At 31.9% G+C, this 20,792-nt stretch overlaps 2 protein-coding genes across 5 annotated transcripts; one reads left to right on the forward strand and one right to left on the reverse strand.

The window, feature by feature from the left end:
• Nucleotides 1-1,449: 1,449 nt before the first annotated feature.
• On the forward strand, nt 1,450-10,971 carry LOC111422883 (Reduction in Cnn dots 6). The gene is made up of 6 exons (XM_023056143.2): nt 1,450-1,950; nt 9,231-9,374; nt 9,737-9,832; nt 9,889-10,151; nt 10,203-10,357; nt 10,409-10,971. Exons 1-6 carry the CDS (start codon nt 1,867-1,869, stop codon nt 10,816-10,818), a joined length of 1,152 nt encoding a protein of 383 aa, XP_022911911.1. The 5' UTR covers nt 1,450-1,866; the 3' UTR covers nt 10,819-10,971.
• LOC111422882 (PAT complex subunit Asterix-like) lies at nt 10,916-20,718 on the reverse strand. Of its 4 annotated transcripts, none has more exons than XM_023056141.2 (4): nt 20,626-20,718; nt 20,202-20,328; nt 11,154-11,269; nt 10,916-11,094 (listed from the first exon to the last, which is right to left on the reverse strand). In XM_023056141.2, the coding sequence occupies exons 2-4, from the start codon at nt 20,317-20,319 to the stop codon at nt 10,996-10,998; spliced, it is 333 nt and encodes a 110-aa protein (XP_022911909.1). In that variant the 5' UTR covers nt 20,320-20,328; nt 20,626-20,718; the 3' UTR covers nt 10,916-10,995. The 4 variants fall into 4 exon arrangements, with proteins under 4 accessions (XP_022911909.1, XP_022911910.1, XP_022911907.2 ...); XM_023056142.2 differs by lacking the exon at nt 20,626-20,718 and adding an exon at nt 20,466-20,613; XM_023056139.2 differs by lacking the exons at nt 10,916-11,094; nt 11,154-11,269 and adding an exon at nt 17,407-19,225.
• Between the last annotated feature and the right edge of the window lie 74 nt (nt 20,719-20,792).

Below are 20,792 nucleotides of genomic sequence, written 5' to 3' on the forward strand. Positions count from 1 at the left end.
ATGATAATTCTATAATTTTTAATATATCTAATTAAATTAGAACCATCTTTATACACAAATGTCTGACATGGTTTGAGTAGGGCGTTTTTTTTTTTTAAATTTTACTTTTAAACGTTTGTGTTCACAAATTGGTTCAATTTTGGTTTTGGTAAGACCTCATTAAAAATATTGTGGAAGGGATTGTTTGGGTCTCTAATTTTGGCCAAATTCTTAGACATTTTCTTTCAGTTTTCTTAATTATTGTCTTGGTTGAGTTTGAGGGCATATTTGAGACATATACTTTTGTAAATTTGTGTTGCAGATTCTTTAGAAATGCTTTTATCTTTATAAGTATGTAATTTAGTTTTGCCCATTTTGACAGTTTTACAATCGATGTACAGACGTGATATGTGAAAAAGTTTCGCTGTGCATCTTCATACGTTTTTATATTTTTATTAAACTAGAACTGACACTAGACCTAGAACCAGAAACATTAGGGTTTAGCCATACGTTTCTTAAGACGGCTAAAACCCGAATGTTTCTGGGTCTAGTGTTAGTTCTTGTTTAGTTGTGATTTAGCCTTAGATTGTTGTATATTGTTATTAAACTAGAACTAATCCCAGAACTAGATTAGCCGTCTTAAGAGACGTACAGCTAAACCCGAATGTTTCTAGGTCTAATATTAGTTCTACCGACAGTGCTAGTGTAAAACTAGAACTAACACTATACCTAGAACTAGAATCATTCGGGTTTAGCCGTCTTTAGAGACGTGCAGCTAAACCCAAATGATTCTAGTTCTAGGTATAGTGTTAGTTCTACATAATAACAGTGCTAGTGGAAAACTAGAACTTAGACTAGACCTAGAACGAGAAAGTTTCGGGTTTAGCCGTGCGCCTTCAGGCCCGAAACTTTCTAGGTCTAGTGTTAGTTCTAGTTTTAATTGTTATCCACCGCTAGACCCAGAACTAAAATCATTCGGGTTTAGCCGTCTTTAAAGACGTGCGGCTAAACCCAAATGATTCTAGTTCTAGGTATAGTGTTAGTTTTATTTTAGTTTTAGTTATTCAGTGCTAGATTGTTGAACATTTTGATTGAACTTAAAATAAAATTAATGTTAAACCTAGAAGTTCTAGTTCTAGTAGTAGCTCCAGTATTAATTGTTATTCAGCGTTAGATTGTTACAAAAATTTGTATAGTTTGTATAGATAAAGCAAGGCTGGCTTAAAATGTTTTAAAAATAGTATTTTAATCTCATCAAATGTTAATCAAAAACTACTAAATTCTAAATCTTCCTTTCGATTCGATTGTATTGTATTTTTTTTAAAACAGGTTGAAAAGTTTTTTTATTCTTATTAGTTCATTGTACGATTACATTAAAAGGTGGAGGCACAAGAGAAAGTACTTTACCGGTTTCACACGTGACGAAAATCTTTAACAAAACGCGAAGAAAAAACTTATTAACAACTTGCCAGTCGAGTCGAAGCTTACGTTCGATTCGGATCGTTATTAATAATTGATTTAAAATTTTTTAATAAATTCAAAAAAATAAAATGATAAAGTCGGTTAAAAAAATTCGATTAAAAAAATCGTTTCGATTTTTTCAGTTTTGAAAACGTTAAAAAAGAGTTAATAAAAAAAATTTAACGGTTGCGGCGCAAGACGCGGTTCTACTACCACATTTCGAGCTCCTTTACCTTGAGTTTGAGACTCACTCACAGTTTTGCAACAACACCTCGAGCGTTCAACATACCTTTACAACCGAACGAATTGAAGTTGATTTGAACGCGATTTTTTTAATTTGTGCAGAAAGATTTGAACAAGAAATATTTAAGAAAAAATAACTTCAATAAATCAATATGTAGTGTGGTGAAAAAGTTAAAGATGTAAATGTCGTTTAAAATGGCTTTGTTAGATAGGTGTTTTTGTTGTAATTTGGCTATTGGTTGCGGATTTTTAGGAATTTATTTATTGGTAAGTTAAAATTAATTTATTGCAAAAAAAAAACGATTTACAAAACATTGAAATGTATGAAAAAATGAGAGATTAAAAAATTCATTGGCAATGAGTCATTACAAGCATGTTCATTGAAATATTTCTTTTTATAGCGTAACGATAGTGAATAAAAAAATAAAAAATTCTTATCCTTATATTTTCATTTAACCTTCAACTAAGAATCCTTTTTAAGAAACCCTCCGCAGGAAATTCACAAATCGTATTCTCTACCTGTGGTGATGTCACACGAAGTTATTGTGTTGCATTCATTCATGGTCACCTTCCTTCCTTCGATTCTTCGAAGAAAACGAAAAAAAAATCAAAAAGGAAACCGAATTTCATAGGTCGGTTCAATATCAAATACTTGATCTAGCTACTTTTTATTTAATTTTCAAATGTAAAAAGGAAGTAGAAAATTGATTAGCAAAAACAAAAATAATTTTCCTTGAAGTCAGAGCAAAAATATCTAACAACAGCATTGCTAAATTTATCATTGTCCTTCACCTTCTCTCGATGGACACTTAGTATGCATAGTCCACCCAGCCCGTGTTACCATTCAATGGTCAGACCTGAGCCACGTCATCACTCTCCTCAATGTGATGATAATTCAAATTATCATGAAGTGTTAAATTTGTTATGCAATTAATATCATGTCAAAACTAATCAACACATTGCAGCAAGCACAAAGGACCTTGAGGAGGATTTGTCTAATTAAGCCAAGATCGCCAAAATCACCATGTGTTGATCAACCAAAAGTAATCAACACATTGTAGCGCCTCAGCTAAACTCAACGCAGAGAATCTATGACTTCGTTTAATTAAACCAAGGTTGCTAGCAGCCAAGGCTCTGCAATTAATATCATGTCAAGCGAAATTGATGCACCTCATCCGTAAGCAACTTCTGCTTAATTAGGCGAAGTCATAGATTCTCCGCCCAAAGTTTAATCGAGGTTGCAATATGTTGATCAATTTTGGTTAACATGATATTAATTATAGAATCTCGGCCGAAAGCACATTCAGCTAATCTTAAAGCAGCAATATCATTTGAGTCTGTAGTTTGGTGGCAGAGAGAATTAAATATGTTGGGTTAAAAACTTCGGGTGCAGTAAGCCAAAGTATATGCTGGTATATTATTTTCTTCAAACCGGCTTGATATTGAAGAAAAATATAATATATGTGAAAAATTCGACGAAAATATTCCTCCAAAGAGTTGGTAATTGTATTTAGATTTGACCTTTTTGTTGCTATACAATGCGCAGTATTTCAATTACCACCTCAATTTAATTGGGCATTAACTTGCAAAATAAATTTCCTTTTGGCTTCTGTTTTTTTAAGAATAGCTTCAATCCTATGTTTCTTAACGTCAAGAAAATGTACCGTAAGATGGAGTTACTTGGACACGTTTTTTGCGCATTTTTCAAGATTAAAAGTGAAGAAATAAAGTTAGGGCAACAGAAACTTGTTCATCATACCAACCTAACCTTCAGGATTATATAGCTATCATAAAACATTGAAAATATCTTATACAAACAACAACAAATATATAAAAAAGTGATGTCCGAATAGCCCCGTTGTTGGGGCTTCTTGGAAACATCATAATTATATAGGTTTACACTTTTCACTGAAGAAAGGGTAAAGTTAGGGTTGTTAAAAATGTTGTAATGTGTCGTCGCTATTCTGATAAACAGGTTGTTTCTAGCGATATAAGAATCGATGGAATCTGGACCTAGACTGTTGTTCTTGAAGACCTTGACATGCCTCCCTTGTTTATCTAGGTATTTTTTCACCACATTTCAAATGTCGGAAATCAAAAGTTTCAGAAATCAACAGCTCCTCAGACTTGCTTAAAACGATCGGATGTCCAACGGGTCTTGAATTCCTTTCAAGCATCTTCCGTACTAATGCTGTCCGAGGCACTTTGAACTTTTCTGCGGCCTTTTTCATTGACATCCCCTTCCGAACTGCATCCATAGCCTTTTCCAAGTCTTTCACTTTGTAATTCATGTATGATTTTGACCCTGGAGTTTTTTGATACATGCGCACCATCTTTAATCAGCCATAATCAGATTATGTCACAAAAACATAATCTAACCTCGCTTTCGTGACACAGATCTGAACACGGATGCGTTGTGTCTATGTAGCCCCGGGGTAGCCAAGTAGCTCCATCTTACGGTATGCTAACACTTAGAAGAGCGTGACTATGTTTTGTGCTATAACAATGATGATCAAGGCAATAAGGAAGTTGATTGCAAGGTTGTTAAATATAGCTGACGTCTTTTAGGGTTTGTAGCTGCTATTTCTGTTTGAAAATATACTTAATTATATCTTGTGTTTTTCTTAAACTCGTGTAATTGAAAGTGAAAAGAATACACGTAAATAAAAGAACAAATAATTAAACATAAAAGTAAAACTCTTTGGTCACGCATAAAGCTCAAGATTACACTAACGATTATGTAAGTGTACAGGGTGTCCCAATTTCGATGTCCGCAGATCGAGATCGAGATTTTAGACCTAACTTTATTTTTTTAAATGGAAACCATAGTTGACTATGACCTAAAATAATTTGTTATTTTCTTCTGATAACAAATATATATAGTTTGTGGGGTATATTTCTTATAGTTATTGAATAATTAACAAAAATTCATTTTATTCTATCTAAAACTATTGTATGCATTAAAAGTTAATGCTGTTATGGTGATAACCATACCATGATGGAAAACATTGTTTCCAATTATTGCCAAAATTTGTAGTAGTATTTAAAAATTCACTAACAACTCTGGCATTATGTGCTGGTGCTCCGTCATATTGAAAATATATCATTTGAGACATATTTAATGGCAAATTGTCGACCAAAAGCTCAATGTGCTGCCTTAATATATTGAGGTATTTACGTGAGTTTAAGTTTTTATGGTAGATACTATATGCCAAATATCTATTGTCTAAAAACGCACACCATACATTGAACCTTAATCTTCTTTGAACACTCAGAGACTTCATCGGTCCAGATGACATTTTGCACAAACAGCAGATTATTTAATATTTCTAAATATCATCTACAAAATTCTAATCTTAGATTAGACACGTAAATAATGAGTAAGCCCCGCTTTGTATGGTTTATACTTATTTTTCTTTCATATTCGGGAGCAGCGGCTGTTGGGTCAGACGTCTTCTTTAGTTTCTCTGCAAGATGTTGAAGGATTTATCGCAATTGAAGCCAACACATTGACTTCATCCTCTTGCAGGTCATTTTGGTATGTTTTTGCACGTGGTTTGGGGAAGGACCAAAAATCTATTAAATTTTCTGCTAATCGGCTGAAGGTCCTTACGTGCGGTTGTCTTTTTTCCGGACACCTTGTGAAATATAATTCCGCGGCTAACGTGGCATTCTTATCTGATAACATATAGCGTTCCATCATGTTACATTTTTCATAATTTTCGAAATTCATTGTAAAGTTTTATTCAGTTTTGTTATACTTTCACACTTAACATGCTAGTGCTTCGTACCAGCACATAATGTCAGAGTTGTTATCAAATTTTTAAATACAAACTTTGGCAATTATTTGATACATTATGTTCCATCATAGTATGTATGGTTTTCACCATAGCAACATTAACTTTTAAATACATACATTAGTTTTAGATCAAACAAAATGAATTTTTGTTAATTACTCAATAACTATAAGAAATATACCCCACAAACTATAGATATTTGTTATCAGAAGAAAATAACAAATTATTTTAGGTCATAGCCAACTATGGTTTCCATTTAAAAAAATAAAGTTACGTCTAAAATCTCGAAAATAAAAGATAGGAAAAAAATTCTACCTACGCCACTGAATTCTTCGTAAAAAGTTGCCCATATAATGTTTTATTTATAATACTCCATCTTTGATAATAAGTGAGATATTCGCGATTGTCGTTTTCGCAAAATTTTCAGTTTTTGCCGATAGGGCGAAAACAAAAGATGATAGCTGTTCGGAGTTTTCGGCATTAGCATTTTCTCGAAAAACGAGATCATGACATGTAAGCTACTTTTTTTCTATCTCTTTTAGTTTCGGAGATAGTCTATGCGGACATCGAAATTGGGACACCCTGTACAAGAAAAACTTGAAATCTTATTCATTTATGGCAAATGTAGAAAGAATATCAACGATGCTGCCGGTATTTATCACAGGTGTTTATCTCATGGAAAATCTGATCTCGTTCTCGTTTTGATAAAGTTGTTAAGCAGTTCACTATGGAGCGATGCAGAAGTCTGGAAAGTAAAAACTTTTTCAGTTCCACTTAAATTATCACCAATATGAACACATCTCAGGTCATCCATCTTTTTACCAAGTAGATATGTTTTAATTACCATCAGCTGCTTTACTACAAACTTTGCCAGCATATTATATCTAGCGTTTATTCTTTTCTATCATTCATCACACTAAAAATCGTATGTATAAAGAAACTTTCCAAAATCTTCAACTTTCTGCAGTTATATGTTCATCGAAATCGCATCACTTTGATGATATTTTAAAATTTTTACAACTAATGCTGTGTAGTCAAAACCTGATTAATCTTAACTTGAAAAAATCAGAACGATTCAATCGAAAAATATACTATAAGCAAATAAATTTTGTGTGCATTACAACGATTAAACTTTATAACCCATCATAGGTAATAAACGCACCTCACAGAATTATTTTTTTATTACTGGCACTAATAATTTTTCTTATACACTCTCTTAATTAAACCGCGCATTATCATGTCTATTGTTTCGTTAATTGCATGTTCCACGAGTTTAACAGTTTTAACACTAACGATGGAAAAAAGAAGATTTAACCGTGTGTAAAGATTGTTCATTCGGCGTTAATAATTATTTAAAGAATCGACCGAGAAAAATTTATAACAATGATAACGTTAGTTAGAAAGTTTTTTTTTGTATTCTTTCTAACTAAATTATTTTTAATTTAATTTAGTTTTAATTTTCCCTTAATGACACTTTTATGTTTTTATAACCCATTTACACATCTATTTCCTGTCCTCATCAACCTTGACCACTACTTCTTGTTTTTCTTGGATTAAATTGCATCCATTAGGTGGATTGCATTGCATCTTTTAGATTCCGATTTAAAACGAAACGGGATCTTACCCGCATTATTTATTTTTTTCATTCCGTTATTTGAATGAACTAGAAAAAAAAGAAATCGAAGAAAAATAATTAATTTCACCACGTGATTGTATAATTTAATAGGGACAACTCTATTTTTCTATTTCCATATTTGTCTTAATCTAATTTTGAAAGAAAAACAAGTTGTTTATCTTTCACAAGAACCTATATTTATAATAGATTTCGAAAACAAACTTTAAGACCACCTAAGACTAAAATAAACCGTTCATGTAACGCCTATTGATTAAGAAACAACCTGTGTGAGTGTGTGGTTCTTATGAAATCACTTGTTGCGTACCAAATCCTTTGATAATTCGTACGGGAAAATACGGCTTTTTTTTCTGATCTTAAAGAAATTTATTTGATGATTTTTGCGAATAATATTTTCAATGTTTTTTATTTATTTTCTTTGTTTTCGTCGAAAGTAGGTAACTTAAACTTTTAATTTTGAAGCGTTGTGAACTTTTATTGTCTTCTGGTAGTTAAACGGGCAGGAAATTGCTTTATTTACCCACACCAACAATGAGTTGAAGTCCTAGAAGTTCTTTTAACTTTTTTAACCTTTGCATTTCCTTTCTTACTTATTCCTTTTTTTTATGAACCATAGTTTGTCGTTGAGTTGAAAACACCATTTCCTTTTAGAAAAGATAAAAGAACACCTTGCGAAATTTCTTATTTTCTTTTAACAAGATTTTCTTAACTACACAGTTTGCTTAATACCATTCAAATTGTTTAACAACCGGTAAATTCTATTTCTTTTTGTTCTCTTTGTTTATGGCCAAGAAAAAAATCAAGAAACAATAACAATTTCTTAGCCAATTCTTTAAACCAACAAAATTCTTGCTTATTTTTATAAAACAATTCTTATTTCATTCTTGTTTACATTACAAAAGAAATTTCTTTGAAAATTATTATTTCTTAGTAACTCGTAATTTATGCTGTTAGTGTCATAATTTCTTTGGAATTAATTCTTAAAGGTACTTGACACATTTTTCTTTAAATGGAAATAGTACACCTACGCGATACCGTTGCAATTTCATGCTGCCGAGGCGTTTAAATAGACAGGAAAAGGTCCTTTTAAAGTTTGTACGCTTTTATTCGTTATATTTCGTTTTAAACCGTTTTAAAAAAAAGCTAACCTGAGTCGAATACACATTGTGTTAATCACTTAGTGTTCGCATTCCTTTTGTTCATTGTCATGAATTTTAAATAAAAAAAATAACACAAAAAGTTTCATGATTTCTATCTTATTAAAAATTATTAAGCCATATCCATGGTATCTCTATCTTGTCGAAGGCATCTTTTTCCGGATGAGGAGGGTTGCGAGATTCGATGATTTAAAGGGTGTGTCCAAACATTGCCGTTGTGTGTTTCCGTTCCTTTGGTTCCGTTATCTTGTGATGACGACGTTTAACTCTCATGTCGGCATTTATGTGGCCTTCCTAGGAGTCGCCTGGTGTCTGATTTTTACGTTTGGATTTTCTTTACCAATCTTTCCTCATCCATCATGTTCTCCATCCATCTTCTCTATCTGACCACATCTTGTATCTCGCACAATTCGGTTATCCTCACACGCAGGCTTAAGCCCGTAATAATTCTTAGGGTTCTCATCTCTGTGGCTTTCATGACTTTTTCGAATGTTTCATTCTTAATTTCTTAACTATATTTTCAAAATCTTTTCTCTCTAAGTGACCAAAGGTTGTTAATTGGATATTAGCAGTAGTTAATTTGTTCACATAATTCAAAAGATAACAGATAATGATGAAAGATATTGAGAGAAACCAACTTGTATGGTATGGCCAACGAATGGCGGAGGACAGATTACCAAAAAAAGAAACGGAGAGTGTACCACCGCAAAAAGAGCGAGAGGAAGACAAAAGAAGGAGGAGAGGGAGTTAGAAGAGCGACAAATACAAAGTTTATGAGGTTGTCCCACTTTTAAATGGATCACACTGTATATATATATAAATTATTAAGTGGGATTAACGATTAAAAAACTTGGAAATAAAAATTAAAACAAGAATTAATTAACCTTTTCATTTTCTTTACCTTTAATACTAATTATTTTCTAATATTATTTTAATAATAATTTTTTATTTCATTTTCAGATAGCTTATTTAATAGCTTTCGCATTCGAATTAATATGGATTTTGGAATCACACAATCAACCACCAACGGTAGCGATATTACTATGCGCGGGATATTTTACTTTGGCTCTATTCGCAGCACTTTTAGTTCACGGTTTGGCGACGGTAAATTTCCTTTATTTTATCATTATCTTATAAATTTTCTCCACGTTTCCACTTTCACCGCGGTCTTGACGACAATCAACGCAGAAACGCAACGTTACTAATAGTAAATATCAATAAACGTAACGATTTCCTTTCGATATTTAACTCGTTTTGGTTGTATAATCGACTTAAAAAGGAGGAAATCGAAAATGTATTTATCATTTCTTAGAACAGACAAAACCGAACCTTAGTTGGGAAAGTTTTCAATGCGTTTTTAAATTATTGTTACTATTTCGTTATGTTTTCGCTTTCTAAATGTTCCACTTTTTAATTAAATGGGAAAAAATGTTTTTAATTAATAATCTAAATTTCCTTTTTTTTAGAAAAATACGTTTTGTCTCGTTGCTTGGATGATATCAGTAACAATTTTAACATTTCCCGAAGCCGGATTAGTCATTTATTTAAGCATCCAATATTGGGTAAAAATTATTTAAAAAAATTTAATTATTTTATTAAATTTAATTTTTTTATTTAGAGAATAGAAACAATATATGGAATGACAGAATTAGCATGTTGGTTAGCTAGAATTGTAGCCAACGTAATTGGATTCGTTGCAATCCAATCGTTGTACACGATTTGGAAGGAAGAGGAATTAGTCGATAAAAGGCTACGAGATTTGAATATGACCGCAGTTACCCTTCCAAGAGATCCTGCTAGTCTTGGTGCTTTAAGTGCAGTTCACGGGTACCAAAATAACGCATACGATTCTTCGTATGACCATGTAAATAATTTAAAAAGGTACAGGATAAAAAAATCGTAATAAAAGTTATAATTAAAACATTCTTTTAGAGCAACTTCTATGCCATTACTTTGGAACACCGCTGTACCAAATAATCTTGGACCATTTCTATTTGATGGTTATCAATTTTGTACGACAAGTGAATTTAACGCTAGCGTTTTTGTCCCAAAATCATCCCTTACTGATGGAAGCAATGAAGCAGCGGGTAAGAATATTAATAATTCATTTTATTCCATATTAATTAAATTAATTTTAGTTAAAAAATCTCAATCGTTAATGGATCTAAGAATCTTAGAAGACCATCCAATAATTGAAGAAAAATTAGCTCCGATTTATCCTCAATGGACACCGGGTCAATTTTTAGAAAATGATAGAACATATCCCGGATACACTTTAAGTTTAAATCGAAGAACTTCATCTAAAATGACCAAATTTGCTTCGTTGGATAATTTAAACGAAGATAATAAAGGAAGTCATATAATTCAACATAGAACCGGATTTTACGCCCAACCCATCGAAAATTATGGTGTTCCAATTTATTACGGACCTTTAGACGGCCCTGATTTTTTAATTTATAAGAAACAAATCGATAAATTTAATAGTAAAAACTCGTTAAGTAATACTTCGACTGATGATGTACAGAAATATAGAGATGTTGCTTTATAAATGAAATGATTCTTTTTAATCACAATAATTTGTTGTATAATGAAGGAAAAAAGATTTAATAGGAAGGAAACTGTGATAGATAAACGTATTACCATGATTTGTTATGTGTTTATAAATGTATTTTTTTATAATAAAAACCCAACTACAACATTATTTATCTAATTTTTCAATTAATTTTTAATTTCCCGATGAAGCCCATGGCGGTGTCATAGGTTGTGGGTTTTGTAAATAAGACATTACTATAGCTGAGATTGATAACATAAATGAACTTAAAATCTAAAAATAAGAAAAATAGTTTCCTAGAATTGTTTTTGAACGTAAAAAATTATTATTACCTGTTTGGTGTCGTCGGAAAGTCTTGAATTTGCAAAACTAATGCAGGAACAATACAAAGCAACCCATGCGCACCATTTTAAACGCATCATCAATCCGCACATACTGAATATCATTCCTAAAACAAAATAATTTTAAATGAGTTTAATTTACTTTTTCGACATGTATAAACAAAAAAGTTCTAAAATATTGCTCGAGGAGAGCTAGAACATTAACTAAATTGATTATGTGTCAAAGTCAGAAGAAAAGGGTGATGATTTTATGCACAATCCTGATTCTTAAAATAATTGTTAAGAAATTAAGAATTGAGTTCATTTTTGTTTTTTGAATTCGAAATGTTAGAATACCACCAGTCGAACTTTTGAACGCAAATTCAAAAGATGATAACAAAGTAAGATAAATTCAACAAGATTTCAAAATGTAATTGATGTCTAGGGCAGAGCAAAACTAACATGACCTAGGGATCTCAGACCATAGAAATAACTCCTCTAAGGACTCAAAATCATACACTTAAAGGCGATAACCACATAAGATTTACCCGGGTATAACACTAAGCCACAGAAATGAGAGGGACCCTAGTGTACCTAACACGAGGAAACTCTACATGGACTCTAGCTTGAAGGCAAAAAATAAAACGCCATGCAAGCCGACTGGCACTCGATAATCAAGCACTAGGACTAAGAGTATGAAGTTGGCTACTGGCTATGGAAGAGTAGGTGATCAAGCATCCCATAGGAAATATGAGACTGGAAAACAGAAATCAAAACCGACAATGCATAAGATAAGCACCTGGAATATGCAATTCAGCTTTTCAATGTGCAGTTAGAGATAGTCTTGACAAAATATTACAAGAAAGAACCAAATGAACTCTGATGAACTTTGGACAGAAATGAAACACGCTATTGAGCTCACTGCTACATCTGTAAATCCTAAGAAAAACCAACAAAACAAACCATGGATAAGGCAAGATACTTAGGAAACGATCTCTGAGCGAAACAAGTTAAAAATTAAAGGATTACAAGAGAACGAAGACCAATCATATAGAACACCGAGAAAAAACATTAACAGAAGGCTTAGGATTAACAGAACGAACATGCACACCAAAACCAACCACGGGATCTATTTAAAAAAGTCAAGATGCTCTCAAAAACCCTTCTAATTAAAGATTCCACCGATGTCAGACTGACAACGACGCCTGACATCGTAGAAAAATGGTGTTGGTATTGCAAAACTGTTATGGCCGCGCAAGAAGCTGACACACAGAAGAATCTAACGTTTGAAGTATGAGAATGTGAGTGGAAACATCACTTAGCTCAGATCATCTATGGACAGGAAAATAACAAATAGGGGCAGCTCAGAACAAGAGATGAAGAGAAGAATTGGAATAGTAAACGAAGTTTTTTGATGGCTTGTTAAAATCTACAAAAACCCTGAAATGAAGACTTCTGAAATCTTTAGCGTTTCCTATTGCAACACATACCTCAGAATCTATATAAATGCTATATGTTGAAGCAGGATTGAACCTTTTGAAATAGTATGTTACCGAAAAATGTGGAGAATATCTTGGACTACATATCGCATTAATGCATATATTCTAGAAGAACTAAAAATATGCGATGACAGATTACTACCAACAACGTCGCATACTTAAATTCTTCGGTTATGTAATACAGAAGGAGGCATGGAAAAACTCACGATACAGGGAAAGGTTAATGCCAAAAAGTCAAGAGTCAGATCACCGATGAAATATATAGATCAAGTAAAGAATCTGGCAGATGTCAGGTTCTTAAGTGATTCGTAAAAGACATAAACGAGTCAGCACGTCCGAAATCGGACAACGAGTGAAGAGAAAGAGATAAAACTATGAAATGAAGGCATAATTCTACTTGATATTATCATTAATATGACTAAAAAATCATACTTTTCATATCCTTTTTATTTTGAGAAAGGAATTAGGTTCTTTTATTACAAAAAAAAAATAAATAACACCAAAAAAAGCGATTAAATACAGTTTTTATTGTAAATATCTGCCTATAGTGTAGTAAAATATAGTCGAATTCAATAAGTGAAGTAACTAAATAAGAAATATATATGATAACATGTGGTGGACGAAAAAAAAAATTAGAAATGGGAGAAATAAATAAAAATGTAGCGAGTAGACAAATAAAATATAATAAAAACGGTAATGCGTACAATATGTTATGTTTCAATTCAATTTCATTCTTTTTTTTATAGAGGAAAGAATAGGTAAAAGTTGAAAATAGGAGAGAAAAAAAAACGATACAATAACACTTCATAACAACACAGCCATTAAAGTCTACACTCTCAACTAGCTCATTCTAATAAGTTTTAAAACTTAAAAAAAGTTCTTTCCTATAAACGCCGTGTGATAAATGGGCGATAATCCCTATTTGATTCGTATAAAACGTTTTACTTTTTTATTTATTTATGACAGATTAACTTAAAGAAAACCAGTCTATTTTATTTTTATTGATAGTATTTTTTTAAAAGTAATGCATCTTCGTACTGTTTTTTGTTTTCTATTTGAAAAGGTCACAATAAAATTAAATCAGATCGTAATTATTATTATTACAAGTAACATTTTTTTTAAATTCATTTTTGTTATTTCTGTGTCGTCAGATTCCATATTTATTTCTTAAAAAGAGCGAGGCATAGAAATAGGAATAGAAGCTCCAAATATATTTTTTTGTATGCATATTTTTATGATAACTCTAAAAACTTAGAGAGAAATAAAAACTTCCATTTCGGTTTGATTCTAATTATTCCAGAATTACAATCTAATTTTATGAGTAAATTTTTTTCCTATTAAATATTTTTTTAATGTGCTGTTTTTTTTTTTTTTTCATCGCTACCCTTAAAATCTAGTTCAACGCAAAATATAAATTTCTCTTAAAAATGATATACAATTCACTCTTTATGTTTTTTTTTATACACAATTTTAAAAATATAAAAATAGTGATGACAGAGCAGAATTTATTTTCTTTTTTATTCATTACTTTTTTTCTTTATTTTTTTTTTGGAGTTTTCGAGCACAAAAATGAAACCGCGCACAAAATCACAGATTCAAATAGCACCAAATTGAAAATTTGGCTTCCATTTCACTTCTTCTTGTTATTCTTTTAATTTCCATTTTTTTTAAACGTATATATTTATCTATCTATACATAATTACATAATTTACATTTTTCTTACAGATTTAAACTCCGTGGGCCAACCAATTCAAAACGAACGAAAAAAGCTTTAAAATTTAAGATGAAAACAGAAAACACATTAATTGTTGATTAAAAAAAGATCTATATGATTTTTCATGTTCTTGTCTTTTTTTTGAGAGTGATACTTATTCGGTATTTTGTTCTACTGTATAACTTTTATACGAATAATTCTTTTCATATTTTTAAACGACACATTTAAGAAAATAATTAAACGATACTGTTTTTACTAACTAGGAATACAGAAATGCATGAAAATCTTGAATCTTCTACTAAATGAACAATAAATATAGCGTGCACACTTTACTGCATCTAGGTTTTTTTTACCAATTTTTTTTTAAACGGCTATTAACATTACTATTTGCAGCAAGTTTACTAATCGCTTATAGTCGTTATTCTATAGGAGTATAAGTCTCTACATTTAATTAAAATTAAATTAAATTAATTGTAGAGTGGTCGAATTATATAATTTAACACGACACTCGGTATAATATTAATACATATACAGGATATCTCAGATAATTTGATAATAGAGAACTTGGAAATGGCAAGAGATATAAAGTTGGATAAATTATGCAAAATTTCATTGCAAAAGAACATTTTTTTTAAATATTGTAATCATTTTAAATCTTTTTGATTTTTTAAACAATGTTCTAACTTTTTTATTTCATGATATCGATTTTCTTCAAATTAAAACAGTTTTTAGAAAAATATATTTGGCATGAATGGGATTTCTCTCTTATTCAATAAATTTAAATCCGCAAATTCATTAATTCCTACAGTCAACACATTCAATAATAAATTTGAAAAGAAATTACATCTGAATTAAGTTGTTGCAATGTAACAATAACATAAACAAATTCGCCTTAAAGGGTTTTGATTACAACTCCTTATGTTAGCGCTGGAAAAATATGTTTCCACACATATTCTGAATCTAGAAAATCGTTGCTGAACGAGTTTTTCAAAGTTAATGATAAGTTGTTCCTGGAATAAAAACGTTAATAACTGTTCATCCCATTATTAAGTAATTATTAAATAAAACTTTTAAGAACGTTGAAACGGTTTTTTATTATTGGAATCAGTATTGGTGCAGGCAAAACAGTGAACAAAAGGTGACCAGACAAAACATTTGTGTAATAGAGGATCATTATAACTTAAAGTTGGATATATTAATCATTCCAACGCCTTGCCTTTGAAAATCAATGCAAATAATGATTAATTACAATAATAAAAAAGAAACCCTTTTCATTGATTATATGAGTTTTATTTAATAATGGCAAGTTAAAACCATTCGAACCGTCTTTGAAATAGCATCGTTCTACAAAGTATTATTTTTATTCAGAACACGTCATGCTAGATACATTCATAATTATTTACTGATATATAGAAATGTTTTATGATACCAACAAAGTGCAGATTTGATTTCTTGCAAGATTACTGTGATAGTCATCCATAAAGTGAGTAATCATTTGCACTTGAGAGTCTATGTAAACTTATAAAAAACTACATTGACAATATTTTTGATGTCGTGTGAGTGAGAAAGAATGGGCAAACATTAGAATTGGAATCAACAACCCCAAAATATTATTTATTTTTGTTGTAATTCAAAGGTACAATCATATTTAGGGTATTTCAGCAACCAAAGTAATATATCTAGGAAGAAAAGTATAACAAGTTGTGAAATATAAAACAAAAAAAGCAGCCAAGGTGAAGAAAACGGCTTCTACTGAAAAAGATCCATCCGAGGAATTAATAATATTGGAAGACAGCTTCTTCTTCTCTTTACAGCAAGTTTACTTCGATGATTTACTATATAATTAATAATTGCGTAAGATAGCAATATATAAAAGGATTGTTGATGCCAAACAATAATAATTATCACTAAGCAAAAATTAGAGTTTGAGACAAGATAAAGAAGCTTTAAAAACGAAAGTAGGGGGCAGTGGAATGTTAACTGGCAGATTAATTTATCAATTAAATGTTCAAATCATAACATTTCAACGATTGCAAATCTTCAGCACAATATATACCCTACCACAGAAGATTCTTGGTACTTTAGGCAAAAAGTGAAAACCTCAAGTCTTTAAATTATATACACATAAACCAGCTGTGTTAAAAAAAGTTTAGCACCAAAAATTTCAAAAAAGCAGCTTTAAAATAAACTTAGTTGTTATCACTTTGCTTAGCGCTAGTTAATACATTCCATCATAATACTTTGGTGCGTATGTTATCACGAAATTAAAGATATTCATTATTTTCGCCTCACATTGCATATATTAAAGAATACTACTTCCAATTCGTCTTCATCTCAAGAAACCTTATTTTATAATTCAGTGCTAATGACGATTTATTAACAGTCAAAAGCAGTATATTTTCAATCTTGCCATATTGATGTGTTAAATATAAAATCAGTAGTAGACTTCAGAAAAGATAAAGTTCCAAGAGATTCAATGTTAAAATAGTAAAAACTAAACCAATTCTTTCATAATTAAAAATTGATTCAAAAATATTTAACATTCTGTACCTTAATACATTGTTATTATATTAAAAATCTTAAATAAAAATAATTTTAATTCAAATTTGTTATTATTTAACATTTTATATCTTAGAAACTCAACTTTTAGGGTTTCACCCTGTATATCATGATATGTATAAAGTATTACCACCAAAGATGATTACAATGTTAAAAAAATTGTTTTTATACAAAGAAATTGAATCAATCTCTTGCCATTTCAAAATTCGTCATAGTTTTCTGATTATCTATGGTCTAAAACACCCTGTACTGTCCAGAAGAAGCATCACTTTCGTTCGGTATGATCTCGCAAAATACACTTTGAGTAGGGGGAAAGAAAAAAGATTTTAAATTCAATTATTGGACGATTTAAAACTTTTCTTAGTCACCAATAATTGATTTAAACTTACAAAAAAGGGAAAAGAACTTAATTACATAAATGTATAGGTAATGAGTAAATGTAGTTTCCCACAATTTACCCATATTTATCATTTCCGTTATATGTAAATTAAGCGAATATACGAGAGTATACAAAATATTAGGGGGAGGACTAACGTTAGCCATAAATATTTTATTCGTCAGTTTTTTTATTCTAACTGGCTTTTATTGTGGTGGATCTGGAGTACCACTAGGATTTTTAGGTAATTGTGATCTAAGAAAATTATTCTCAGTCTCCAATTGTTGAATTTTTTCCATTAATTCAGTAATTTTTTCTTTTAACACTTCAACTTCTTCTCTAACTGTATACATAAGATGGCTTTTAACCAGGTCCATAGCCTGTTCTATCTTATTATCTATCGCGTTCACTTGCGGGACGACTGGATTTGGTTTAATCGCATCGTCACTATTCACTTTTTCAGCATCCGATGCGCCCTCTCCATCTTGATTATTCTCAACTCCTCCTCCATCTCTAGGTTCTGATGAGACAACACTAGTCACAAATTGAGGGTTTGTATAGACATTCGTTGGGATATTCGCTGTTTGTATGATTGGTATCATTTGGGGTACGATTGGTTGCACGACACTTTGTTGTGGATTAGCAGAAGCGGTACTTGTTGAATTCTGATTGACACTTGGCGGTAATTGATTGGTAGTACTTGCATTGGAAGTTGGTATTTGATTCATTGTGGTAACGCTCGCGGGTACTGAAGTCATATTTTGTGGCGGCATCTGTTGATTAATTTGTTGTTGAGGAATTTGTTGGAAATTCGCGTTGGTTAATTGTTGGTTATTATATTGGGGTGTTGGGACAACTGCTTGTACGGGAACTGCTTGTATTTGAGACGGGGCTTGATTATTTTGAATTGAGATGTTCGGTGCCACTTGATTTTGTGGTTGCGATGTTAAAATAGCGATTTTTGCAACTTGCGTGGGAAGGGAATTTGGGGGTACTGGTTCGTTTTGTGGGGGATAAACGTGTCCATTTACGACCGGTTGGGTTGGTTGCGAAACTGAAGGTTGGCCGGCGTATGTTTGACTCTGTTGAAAATTTGGCGGGAGTTGGGAATTAACATTTTGAGAGGTGGGGATGAAAGCGCTGTTTTGGTTTTGCGAAACATTTGCTGGGACATATTGGACGTTGGGGTAAGTTTGAACTGTGAAACCACCAACGCTATTCGGCACAACAGTCTGTTGGATGTAGGGCTGGGTTGTTGAGATGTAAACGGGTTGGACATTGTTTGGGGCAACTCCAATTTGTTGTGGTAACGTTTGGGACTGGACGTTTGGGACTCCGGGAGCTTGATAGAAATACTGACTTTGCGGTATCATTTGGGACGGAACGTTTTGAAAGTACTGATTCCCGTAAGACCCTTGCACGAGCAGTTGCTGGAAATGGTGTTGGGGTAAACTTTGTGTATGCAAGTATGTGAGGGGTACGGTACCGGCCGATGGAGCCGACGTTTTCGCAGCATTTCCCGTCGTTGGTGCTGCCGTCTGATCAACGTAATCCATGCATTTCCAGCGGCCGCGCCGAAACGGCTCTAGGCTCGCGATTTTCACCACCTTAAAGCGATCGTTTCTGCTTGGCGTCGAATGCAAGTCTTTGTTATCTCCGCTTTCCGACGTTTTCGCGGTCGTTTCTGTTATTGTATCCGTTGCGGGAGTCGTCGTTTCAGATGGTATATCGTTCGTAGACGCTGACGATGCCGTTGTCGTCGTCATCGTCGTCGGCGGCAACGTCGCTATACCATATTGAGAGCTCACGGGTAACACCGTCACGGGCGTCGCAGATATCGCAGCCGCCCCATCCAACTCTTGCACTGGCGGCGGACACTGCTGGTCTTCTGCCACATCTGTTGGTGCGTCTGCATTTGCCGTGGTCGGTTCCGAACCTACGGAATGCAATCACACATTAAACACAAACACTTAATTTTTTTTTAGTGTTTACCCGGATCACTCAATATGGTTAGCTTCATTTAATTTTAATTTTTTTAAATAAAAAAAAAAGGAATTGTGACACATAGTTTAAAACGTTTCAATGTCCCAATCATGCATAAAAAATTTTATTAATCACCTCAATGGAAAATAATTTAAATTGTTATCGCTGTGTTAGTCATAATCAACTTTTAATTTAAAAACTGACCTAGATTTAATCTGTATCCCAAACTTTATGTTATTATTTACATTTTCCGACTCTAAACTTTAGACATTAAACAGAAGGTAATCAAACAATTTGTAATTATTCACCTTAATCAATAAAAAATGCCTCAGCATTGTTTTATATATCTAAAAGTAGATTGTGATATCTAGTAACTTGAAACATTAATGAGAGAAATTTCTTAGAAGATAAAACAAACAGGAAAGAGAATATATTTTATTTAAATTTTTCAATTTTCCTAAAATAACGAGATTTGTTGTTTAAGAAAATTATTACTATCAAAAACAGTGAATTGAAGCCAAATTTGTATAACTTATAACAGCTTATACAGGTGTGTAGCAGCAAAGTACATAAATGGCATTAAGGGGGCTGAAATACAAAGTTCTTCCTTAGAGAAAAGTACATATTAAAATAACCCAAAAACTAACAGCTCCAGGTTTCAACATGTCTTATCAAATTCAACATATTTTTGTGTGTACAAACTGAACTTGCAATAAAAACTATATCATTCCATTTAAATAACATATATTTATGTCAGTACTTTGTTAAATGTATAAAAATATTTTCCTTAGTTATTTAAAAAGTTTTCTTTAAAGAAGAACTGTATATCTTAGCTCCTTAATATCATTTAAGTACTTTGCCACTTACATGAGACACCCTGTACAATTACAAATTGAAAAATGTATATTAGCCATTACAAATAAACTTACCTAATATATTCATATAATCCGGAGTTAAATCATCACCAGGGGCATTTCCGTTAGGTTGAGTAGGTTTATATCTCTGCACTTTATCGGGTCTACGTGAATCAACATTGCTTGGAATCATATTGGCCTTCTAAACGTAAACATAAATATATTTCAAATCAATTTCTTAAATAATCCATCTAAATCTAATTTAAGCATTAAATTAAATATTTTTTAAGCTTATTATTATTATTATTACTGGTTGCCCTGAACTGTCACTTTACTCACTTTACATTACAGTTATTTCAATACGTTTTTAACCACTTAACGGCTATCGTATCGAAAAAGAAACACATTTTTAGTGAAACTTCGATTCGGTACACGAAAAATAAATCGTAAAACGTTAAAGATCGATTCGATACGCAGTAAATAACCGAAAAATACTCACTTTTGACTCCTTATTTCACAATGGCGACAGCGACACTGTGACGACACAGTCGAAATGTCAAATCGATTCAGTGGCGTGCGTATTTCGTTCGACTCACCGCTACAACTTAAATTAATTTATAGTTTTCCCCACCACGGTTTTAAATTTTAACTTATCATTTGATTTAT

Source organism: Onthophagus taurus, chromosome 7 (assembly GCF_036711975.1).
Source record: "Onthophagus taurus isolate NC chromosome 7, IU_Otau_3.0, whole genome shotgun sequence".
NCBI classification, from domain to species: Eukaryota; Metazoa; Arthropoda; class Insecta; order Coleoptera; family Scarabaeidae; genus Onthophagus; species Onthophagus taurus.

What these genes read in the sequence shown, in the direction of transcription:
- LOC111422883 (XM_023056143.2), top strand. Translation starts at nt 1,867, where the DNA reads ATGTCGTTTAAAATGGCTTTGTTAGATAGGTGTTTTTGTTGTAATTTG. An exon ending in ATTTAAGCATCCAATATTGG is followed by an intron (nt 9,833 to 9,888) that starts GTAAAAATTATT and finishes TTTTTTATTTAG; the next exon opens with AGAATAGAAACAATATATGG. An exon ending in TGGAAGCAATGAAGCAGCGG is followed by an intron (nt 10,358 to 10,408) that starts GTAAGAATATTA and finishes AATTAATTTTAG; the next exon opens with TTAAAAAATCTCAATCGTTA.
- LOC111422882 (XM_023056139.2), bottom strand. Translation starts at nt 20,319, where the DNA reads ATGATTCCAAGCAATGTTGATTCACGTAGACCCGATAAAGTGCAGAGA. An exon ending in GGATTATATGAATATATTAG is followed by an intron (nt 19,226 to 20,201) that starts GTAAGTTTATTT and finishes TGCATTCCGTAG; the next exon opens with GTTCGGAACCGACCACGGCA.